Source organism: Hippoglossus stenolepis, chromosome 2 (assembly GCF_022539355.2).
Source record: "Hippoglossus stenolepis isolate QCI-W04-F060 chromosome 2, HSTE1.2, whole genome shotgun sequence".
Lineage (NCBI taxonomy): Eukaryota > Metazoa > Chordata > Actinopteri > Pleuronectiformes > Pleuronectidae > Hippoglossus > Hippoglossus stenolepis.
In genome coordinates, this window is record NC_061484.1 from 17,461,967 (window position 1) to 17,472,176 (window position 10,210).

At 42.2% G+C, this 10,210-nt stretch overlaps 1 protein-coding gene across 2 annotated transcripts; it reads right to left on the reverse strand.

The window, feature by feature from the left end:
• Position 1: 1 nt before the first annotated feature.
• Positions 2 to 9,932, reverse strand: ncapg (non-SMC condensin I complex, subunit G). 2 transcript variants are annotated; one of them, XM_035165430.2, is made up of 22 exons: positions 9,821 to 9,932; positions 9,451 to 9,565; positions 8,564 to 8,800; positions 8,198 to 8,426; positions 7,889 to 8,034; positions 7,667 to 7,751; positions 7,171 to 7,363; positions 6,930 to 7,079; positions 6,196 to 6,336; positions 5,462 to 5,585; positions 5,075 to 5,164; positions 3,939 to 4,127; positions 3,721 to 3,831; positions 2,866 to 2,985; positions 2,406 to 2,636; positions 2,129 to 2,310; positions 1,803 to 1,968; positions 1,461 to 1,628; positions 927 to 1,050; positions 619 to 666; positions 427 to 496; positions 2 to 300 (listed from the first exon to the last, which is right to left on the reverse strand). In XM_035165430.2, the coding sequence occupies exons 2-22, from the start codon at positions 9,556 to 9,558 to the stop codon at positions 174 to 176; spliced, it is 3,039 nt and encodes a 1,012-aa protein (XP_035021321.2). In that variant the 5' UTR covers positions 9,559 to 9,565; positions 9,821 to 9,932; the 3' UTR covers positions 2 to 173. The 2 variants fall into 2 exon arrangements, with proteins under 2 accessions (XP_035021321.2, XP_035021313.2); XM_035165422.2 differs by having other exon boundaries at positions 610 to 666.
• Between the last annotated feature and the right edge of the window lie 278 nt (positions 9,933 to 10,210).

Here is a 10,210-nt window from a genome sequence, read left to right on the forward strand (position 1 = left end):
GTTGTGATAATGAACAAGCTTTATTGATATATTTCACTTTTACGATTAAAATGGCAAAACTTGAAAATGAAAGTTACTGACATAAGCTTTACTAGGTTAATATTAGAAAAAAATTGATGAAGTATACTGAACTGGTTAAAAGTAACATATTGTAGTTATTTTTGCATTAACTTCTATGAAACATTGGCCTCCTGGTTGATGAGGGTGTTGAGATCCAGCTTTGTTTTCTCCAGAGCTGCGGTTTTGGCTCTCCGTGACGGACGCATCAGGGAAACTGACTCTGGAACATTTTCTCCATCACTGGAGCCAAAACAAATAACAGGTTAAATGTGAGAAATTACTTAAAGTAATGTTCATCACGTATAATGATGGCCTCAGCCGTCGTGTTTCCTGAAACACAGACGGGAATAATGGAAGAAGCCTCACCTCTCCTCTGACGACTCAGCCCTCCTGCTCGTCTTTCTGCCTCCTTTAGCCGTGCAGACTTTCCTCTGACCTGTGCACACAAACACTCCGGTTACCCCGCAGCGCTGACTCAACTCTTTCTCTCAGGTAGACGAGAAGAGCTCTAAAAATACACAACTGCAGTCATGGGTGAGTATACAGAACCTGCATTACCTCTTTTTCCTCTCTTGGCAGATTTAGATGGGTCTTCTGTTGCAGCCTCTGTGGAAACAGAAATTCATATTTAGCCGTTCCTCTCTCTGCTCGCTGCGTTCTTATCTTGACCGACACTGAGCGGGATGGAGTCAGACATGTTTTAATCCACTTGGAAACATTTAGCTATTAAGACCTAATCCTTTCACAGCAGGAGTTGTCACAAATTATGGTAAATCTAGTTACACACACTCTGAGAAGACAACATTGTTTATGGCCGCTCAGCGGGGTGTCGGGTGCTCTTTTATACAGATTGTCACTTCATGTACCATCTGCATTAACATCCACTGGTTGAAGTGCACTGGCAATGAGGAGCTCGGCCTGTTCTCTAGAGTCCACGAGCTGATTTAACATCTTTTCCAGAGCTCGGAGACACACACGATCCTTCACCACCTGCAGACAAGGACAACAGGGGGGAAATGATATGATTTTACTCAACAGATACACATGCACATAAAACTGCAGCCAGTCGTTATCTCATCGAAGAATCAATTTACAGAAAAGTTAAGGGCATCTATTCTGATAATTGATTAACTTTGTTTTGATTCAAGCAAAAATACCAAACATTCACAGATTCCATCTCTTGAATTGTGATGATTTCCTGTTTTATACAACAGTAAACTGGGGATTTTAGACAGATGGTCAAACATAACATCTGAAGAGCTCTACGAAGCTCAAGGGCAATTTTAACTATTTTCTAATATAGATTGAGAAAATATCTTAATATCTAATAGTACAATAGTACAAATAATAGTTAGTAATATAGATGAGAGGCTGTGTTTTAACTGGATGTTTGTATCTACCTGTACAAGCTGCTGCAGCAGCGTCTGCAGGTCTTTCCTGACGGTCTCGTCTCTGCTGAGCTCCAGGTTGCTTAGAGTCTTGGCGTAGAGACGAACCTCAGGGGCTGTAGGGTCCTTCAGCATCTCCCCACACATGCGCACCGCCAAGTAGTCATGGACACACACCTCCTGAAGACAAACCACCAATAAACTCAATTAGTTTTTTGCCTCATTGTGAAGTGACTCATACAATTTTCAGATTTCATCTGTGCAGAAGAAATGAATGTATTTGTGGGATTAAAGCTGAGTGAGTCAATAAAAATAATAATAATAAAGATATGAGTCTCAGTGGGTGTTTCCTACCTCTGTGTTGGTTGAGGGTTTAATAAGTGCACTTGGTCGAGTCAGCTCCACAAGCAGCTCCACCACGTTGTTAATATCCACCTCAGCAAGAGGAGAGGTGGCCGGGGCGTTCATCAGAGTCCGAACTGTTGGAAGGAAACTCTCCTCCACAACCTCCTGGTGGAGCCTAATTCACCACAAAGACCACCGCCTTATTAGTTTACGTTGCATAACTAATCACTCCCTACATACAAGTCATGATAATAAAACTAATAAGAGGGAAATACACAGTCAAATAAATGAACCACATAGCTCATAGTTTGCTGGTATATGAGAACATGTGTGACCTGCTCTCGCGGGCGTAGAGTTGGAAGAAGACGCCGAGGCAGTGTCGCAGGCGGGTGTCGTCCTCAGTGACAGGATTGTACCACAGCAACACCAGACGGGACAACATCTTAGCACTGGAGATGCGGCCGGTGTACATGAGCTTGGCCAGGCCTTCTGCTGTTTCTGTACGCAGGTCAGACACCTGGAAATGTGGAACAAACACATACCTCAATCATACTTCAACTACTTTACATCCTAAATATGTGAATACATAGTCAGGTTCATGATATAGCTCACCTCACTGTCCAGAAACTCTGAGAGCATCACAAGGATACTCTGCGCGGTGTCCTCCGCCTTGTCCTCGGCCACCGCGGGTGCGTCCTCCTCCTGTCTGTCAGGAGACTGCCAGGGCAGGGCCGTCTGAGTGGCAGCTGCTTCAGAGAGCAGCTGGAAGCCGAACAGCAGCAACAGGTCGATGATGGCCCGCAGAGCACTGATACGGATCTTTACCTCATCCAGCTGGGCAATCTGAAAAAGGCAAAAGCGTGCGCACACACATAAATACACTTGTAATACTGGCAGTAGAAAAGTACCTAGTTATGCAAGTTAGCTTTTGTATTAGCTGCAGTAACTGAGTAACGAATAAAGACAACTTAAACAGAATCTATCGTCACAGGTGGATACACCTAGTGATTTACATGTAAAAACCCTGTTGCATTCCTTTCTGATTGATTTAACATTTGCAGTGTAGTGTTACCTGGAGCAGCAGGACCATGTGAGCTTTGGCCAGCTCCTTGCTGTGCAGAGTGCATGTTCCCAGACACACCACGGCCATGTTGCGGACAGCAGGGTGAGCATTTGCTATACTGGGCAGGACCTGAGAAATATTGAGTCACTGGTTTCATATAAATGTAAAACAATAAACAAATTACACATGAATCAAAGGTCTGATTTGGTTTGTCATCCTCAAAAGAGTTTAAGGCTCAGCTTTAATCTCCAATGGTCATAATTTACACACCTACGGTCAACATTCAGTAAATATAAGTAAATTTGGCAGCAGACAAAACTATATGAGATATATATATGAGCCTATTCTCCTGATTCATCATATAGGAAATATACAGTATATTTCCTACATTTCAACTGCGAAATAAATTAAATTCACCCCAATTTCACCTTCTCAGATTCCTCCAGGTTCTCAGTTATTTTGAAGCTAGTACACCTTTCTTTCCCGGTTTGCCTGAGGAGTCACTCTTTTTTTCCTTTGAGCCTTTAAAAATCTAACCTTTAATTCATAGTTTCTTCTTCTCTGAGAAGAGCACTGAAAGAGTTGCATATGGCCTCAATCTGTGCACGGCATGGCCTAACTCAATTCAAGGTACCGCATCACCTCCATTTATCTTAAGTCAAAGTTCCTGGCTGTAGATTCCATCTGGGAGACAAACAGACGCTCACCTGCCCCTCAAGCGCTCTCACTCTAGCTATAACTCAAACTCTCCACAGACCAAACACTTTATGTTAAACCAAAACTATGGGTCTGATACTACTGGTTTCTAAAAGATCCAATCTATGGTAAGTCAAGTGAAAAATATGATGAGGGGTGTGTATATACCAGTGAGGACATTAAGGCACTTATGGTTGGACCAATCGGAGTCTTGATGGTCATCTGCTTCAGCAGCTCAGCACACATCGTTAAACATCTCAGAAGAGTCTCTGGATCATTCTGAAACACAGAAAACAAAAACACACATTTAAGACTTTTCCTGGAAAATCTCTTGGCATCTACTTTTAAATAAAAAAATAATCTGTGCTTCCTGTGTTGATATTCACCTTCTCAGAGCGGATCTCTTTGTCAGCCGGCTGGTTGATCTCTGCGATTTCCTGGAGGATCTGGTTCCTGTTGTTCTCCAGCTCTGTGATGGAGTCTTTCAGCTCTGCAGCGCGGCTGAACTCCTGGGCAGTGATACAGTCCTCCAGGGTTTGTTTGGCCTCCATGATACGCACCTTCACCTCTGCCAGCTGGATGGGAGGAGGGGAGAAAAAGAGAGGTGGGGAGTCATTCCTTGGCTGAAATACACCCCAGAGGATCTTTGAGTGTTGAGAGCAACAACTGCTCCTCCACTAACAGGAAAAACAACAACAGCCGAGGTTCTGCGCCAGGTTACAACTCTCAAGAGGGAACTTTGCTTTTACTCACTGAAAAGAGAGAGAGGGTTCAGTTGAGCAGGTGCACTGAACGTAGAGAAGTTGAAACACCTGAGTTAGGATTCACCTCCTCTGCAGATGTTTAGTCTCCAAAATAATACACATTTTAGATGCTTGTTCAAAGATAGAGATAGTTGATGAATTGAGAATCATGACTAAACTCTGTGCCTACTTCTGTTCCTTGGTAATTGAGGTCATTAAGGTCAAATACGGTGAAGAAATGTGGTGAAGAAAACTGATAGAGAAGGAAACCTAATGAAGCTGGATGCCCAGAGGCAAAACCCAGAATGGCGAACATGATTTGCACCTTCCAACCCACTTGTTAACACATGCAAACCGTCAGCCAGATGGAGGTACAACAGAATGAACAAATACACACAGACAAGGAAGGAATATAAATAGAGCTCAGAAGACTGTAGATGAATGTTGATTAGAGGAAATTATAAATGAGTAATATCAATTTAAGTTGTTTGAATGTCAGTACTTAAGTACATTGCGTACACAGTTTGTATATACATATTGTATACTTTCTAACTGTCTTTGGTACATTTTCATATTCTATTCTAAGACTCTGTAAAATGTAAATATCAGGAAACCTTCACAGTATAAGAATCCTGTGTAATATTTGTTGGAAATAAATCTCTCACTTCATCTTTGTCTCTTTGTAATTATTTACATTTTTCTACAAAATGAAAACTAGTTCTATGTCAATATGTCATGTTTTCATCCATCCTAACTATGGAGGGCAAAGTGTTGCCCACCTGGACCTGCTGCCGGCGGCTCGCATTCTTATCCACTGGTTGACTGGCCTCCATGATGGGCTCCCTCACATCAGAGATGATTTCTGCCACCTGTGCGACACAAAGCCATGTAGACATTAATCTCAGTGGTAATGATGCCCCCACCCAATGATGGAAAATCTGGTTAATTTCTGACATATCAAACAAAACATCTCTAGTAGCAAAGGACAGTTTAATTCATGTATCCATCAAAAGAATCATCCCCCTAAAGTGTGTCCATCTGGAAACACTGGTTCATAATTTCAGCTTTTATAGTGAAATCACAAAGGGCATCAAAAAATGAAGTTCAGTCTGGATAGAGTGAAATATCAAAGTTCCTATTTACCAGTAAGATGTATTCTAACTTACAGTTTGTATGCGTCTGTGGTCATCAGACATGAGGGTGAGGAGTTTCTCAGTGAGTAGGGAGACCAGAGAGGAGGGGGTCTGTGGATGAGCCAACATCTCCTGCAGAACAGCCAACACACGCTTCCTACAGAGACAGGAAACATAGTAAGTCTGGTTAAAGACAAGGTGATAATAATAGTTGGAAAATTAGAAAAAATGTGCTTGTTTGCCCTGAAAGGTGATTGTCATGTAATTGTAAAATAAACTAAAAATCTTTCAAATTACTGACACTATCTCTTACCAAACAAAATTAACCCATACCTCAAATTACATTAAACTGACAGAATCTTACAACTAGGGAAAGCTTGAATGCCAAATGACATATAATCTGTCATTTATCCTACCAATCAGCTTAGTTTAGTCTAGAAAAGAATTACTTTAAGTGGTCTAGATCTGAATCTGTAGCCCTAGATTGGTCATACTGTAATCAGGACAAACACAGATGTGAGCCAACACGAGGGAGGAAATATATTACACGGGCAAGTTTGAATAAAATGGGGCATCATTGATATTAAGGTAAATACAACAGTTTATCTTGTCCATCACTAAAACAGAGGTTTCTAAACTTTGTCAGACTCGTCCCCTCTCCCTTCAAGGCTGTGTCTGTTGTTTTTAACTTTGTGAAAATGATCTGACACTGCGTATAGCCAACAGCACAGAAGTAACAAAGTACCCAAACCCGACCCTCATCTTACCTGCCGCCCTCCTCGTTTGTGTCCAGACACCCGATGAGATGGATGAGCTGCTGAGCGACGAACTCTTTGGTCATGACCAGCTCCAGGTGATTGAAGTCGGCCCTCTGCTCCTCCGACAGCACGGGCACCACCCTCAGATATCTACAACAGTCAGAGTCAAGAGTCAAACAGCAGCTCTCAGAGAACCGTCAGATTAGATATTAATCAGCGACACTCTCAATGACGGCAAAGTCAAAATGCAAACCGCACTCAGTGGCCTGAGTCACAGTGGTAAAGATAGAAACACACACACACACACACACACACACACACACACACACACACACACACACACACACACACACACACACACACACACACACACACACACACACACACACACACACACACACACACACACACACATATATATATATATATATATAATAATAATAGTCTTTCACTGCTAAATGCTGTGGACATAGAAACAAGAAGGTGAAATTCACAAAGATACATAAAGCAGATGGGAACTGCATACTCAGGTTTCACATTATCACATCATTCTCTGAAGTTTGCCATTGAAAACAAGATTATTCTAAAAGTATTGATTTATAGCCGCTTTTCCTACAAGAATAAAGAAGCTGTAGTTACTGATCAATTCTCTGCTTCCACAGTTTGCACTGCAGTAAGAGTAAATTATACAGCTCACAGCAGGAAATCTGAGAGTAATCCTGTGAATCAATCTTTTCTCTCACCCATGGAGGTAGTCGGCGTAAGTGGCAGCGTCTGCTAACACTTGCTCCAGTATTTCATCACCTTCATCTCCTTTGGCATTGATGAATTCACACAGAGCTCTCCAGTAGAGCACATTCTCACAGGTCAGAGAGTCCACTGGGATCAGCTTCCTATTAAAAACACACATATTTGATCTTCAGCCTCAGGTATTTTAATCAGTCATATCTCCCAAGAGACAGAGTTTGAAGTGTGTCAGTGTACCTGTTGTCGAGCTGAACTCGGTCCTGAAGCAGTTCCTCAGTAGGTTTGCCATTGAAGATGGCTTTCAGTGTGTCCAGAGCTGTTTTGGCGCAGTTCTCCACATCCAGCTTGTGCAGGAGGTCGATGACGTTACCATCGAGCCGAAGCAGCCAGGCCGGCAGTAGACGATCACAAACCACTTCCCTCACCGCTTCTATAATGCACACATCCAGTCAGACACATTAATACAGCTGAACGGAAATTAGCGCTGATTCATCTGCAACTTGATTTATTATCAACAAAACATTTTGGTAATTTTTCTATAAAATGAGCAAAATATATTTAAAGACCTTATTTAAAAACAGCTTCTTGACATCAGATCAAAGAAATAACAGGCAGAAATGTTGATACTTAAAATAAGTAAAACTTGCAGCATTATTTGAAGTTTTACAATAAAGCAAGTGCAAATACCAATTCTGTTTTTACCTATCACACACACATACAGAATCACAATTACCTGAGGAGTCATGGAGACCCTGCTGCAGAAGAATAACTCTCTGTGCGATGGTCAAAGCTTTGATGTGAACCTTTTCAGCTAGAACCTTAAACAGACATGAGCAGAAATATTAGAACAAACCTTAATTCACAATATCAAAAATAAAATACACTTTATTATGTTGTTTTACTGAGCATGAGAGTGCATGTATTTATACTGAAAAATGTGATGGCATGTGGCTACCTGGTAGGCTAGCTTGCGGACGTTCTCTTTGATGTCCCGGGTACGTTTGAGTATTTTGGGGAGGGTCTGTGGGGACATCGCAATGCAGGACAGGACAGCACGTCGTACTTCAGCGTTACTATCATTGTCCAGAATCAACAGATATGCTGGAAATAGGAAAGAAACAGAGCAGTAGACAGTTAGAGAGCCAATGACAAAGATACCCAAAGGTCCCATTAAAGTATTTTAGCAATAGCAGAACAGAGGGGGATATTTGGGTTCATACACACAATTTCTAAATTATAACATGAAGGCAGGGAAAAAACAAACCATTGATGGTGGGGCATTCAGGATCTTTTGGCTGCTGCAGACGCGTCATGGCCAAAGCAGCCTGAATCCTCACGTTGGGGAACTTGTCGGTGACGCGGATCAGCATTGCTTGGTGGATGTGATCGAAGAGGTCATCGTCAATCTGGGCATTCTCTGCCATACTGCCCAGCAACTTGTTGATCAGCTGGCACACGCGGAAACGCACAGCATGGCTGCTGGCTTTATGAGACTACAAAGACAGGAAAGTAAAAGAGGAGCAAGGATTGGGGAGAAAGAGGGAGACATTAAGTGTTTGGGTGTGGACATTGATCGTCATGTAGCACACAAAGAACAAATAGTGCCTCAGGAATTTTTTAATGTTTATACCTCTAACAGGAAGTTGAAGATGAAACTCAGAAATGGATGATCCTCCTCATCTTCTTCATCTTCCTCCTCATCCTCCTGCTGCTGCTCCTCCTCTGTTTTAGGTGGAGACTGGAAACTTGTGGCGAACCTTGCGACAAACTCGATGACATTTTCAACTGTAGGTTCACGCTTGTAAACGATCATGGCGTACTTCAAGTAGTGGACAAACTCCTCATGGAACAGGGTCTTATCCTCAAACTGAAGGACGAGATGGAGGAGATGAAAACCAAGAGAAATAATTTAAAATAAGGTTTCAAATGAAACAGTGGAAATGGGCAGTTAAAACTATACACAGAGAGGTGGTGTTCAGTTTCTATTTACCACACACTTGGAGCAAACCCACAGAATACTTTGGGTCTTCTCAAACTTTAAATTCTTTCAGCTTGTTGCTTTAAAATAAAAAATTACGTTTGCCACTTGCTTTGTTTTATTTGGGGCAATGTAGTCAAATTCTAACTAGCACTATAGGCTGAGTGAGAATTTTCCATTTCCTTCAGATATGAGGGACTTGCTGATGTATTTTCTATCCGTCGATGGAATGATCGATATGTCAAGTAACTGTTGCAGCTTATGACAATATCATAAAACAGTTAAGACAGTTGTAAATAACACAAGATGATATGATAGAAGTGTGGACGAATACTGTGCACTCCAATGTCCTCACTGTCTGTTTACAGCTATTAATTATGCAGCGTTCAAACCTATGATGCTTATATTAAAGCTCAGTTACTGCTAACGAAAGCTTAAAAGTGACCTAATGCAGGTTATAGATTTGAATTGTGAGTCAGCAGGTCTACTAACAATATGTCTGATCGTAAACGAGCAGCTCGTCATGATGAGCGCCTCACCTTGTTGTACCGGCTCTTCAGACTGGCCACCAGCTTGGCCTTGTTGTTGTGGCCTTTCTGAGCGCGTTGAAACGCCTCTTTAATCTCCATTTCATTGTCTGCGGTCATTTTCCTTCTGTGGAAAACACGAGTTCACACACAAAGTCACCCGAACAGCCGCGGAAGCTCTTCAGCGAACATGATACGAACAGCGGCTCGTTGGTCTCCGGTGTCTCCGCAGAGAACCAGAGCTCAGTCCCGAAGGAAACAGCAGGGGAACACCGGAACTGAGCAGAGTCGTGTGGGATAAGGTTTCCCAGAGAGACGTAACGACTTCTTAAATCATAACATTGAGGAAAACATCGTGTTGTACAGAGAGAAGTGCACTTACTCGGTTTTTGAAGATGTTCTTTTCCTTCTCTTCTCCTCTGCTCCGCGCGAGGAAACCGCCTGATTTCAAATTCAACTGTCGTGTGTTCTCGCGAGAACTGAGACGCGTAATCTCGTCCGCTACGCGAGGACGTGTTTCGCCCTGAGTGTTGCCTGACAGGCGAAAAAGACCACAAGACTATGTGTGAGATAAAATAGGATAAGGTAAAACTTTATTGATCCACCCACCGGGTGCAGCAGGCAGGTCACGATGAGGTATACAAGAGAATACAAAAATATTGGGGGGGAAATGGAATAATATTAATAAATAATAAATAAATGCAGAGTATGTACATAATATACACCTTTCACTGTAGTGGTTCGTATAGAAAACAAGTTGTTGTTGTAGTAG

Excerpts from the sequence above, each read along its gene's own strand:
- ncapg (XM_035165422.2), bottom strand. The coding sequence starts at position 9,558 with ATGACCGCAGACAATGAAATGGAGATTAAAGAGGCGTTTCAACGCGCT. Across the intron at positions 8,035-8,197 it reads TGAATGCCCCACCATCAATG|CATATCTGTTGATTCTGGAC; the intron begins GTTTGTTTTTTC and ends TCCTATTTCCAG. Across the intron at positions 3,832-3,938 it reads AAGAGATCCGCTCTGAGAAG|AATGATCCAGAGACTCTTCT; the intron begins GTGAATATCAAC and ends TCTGTGTTTCAG.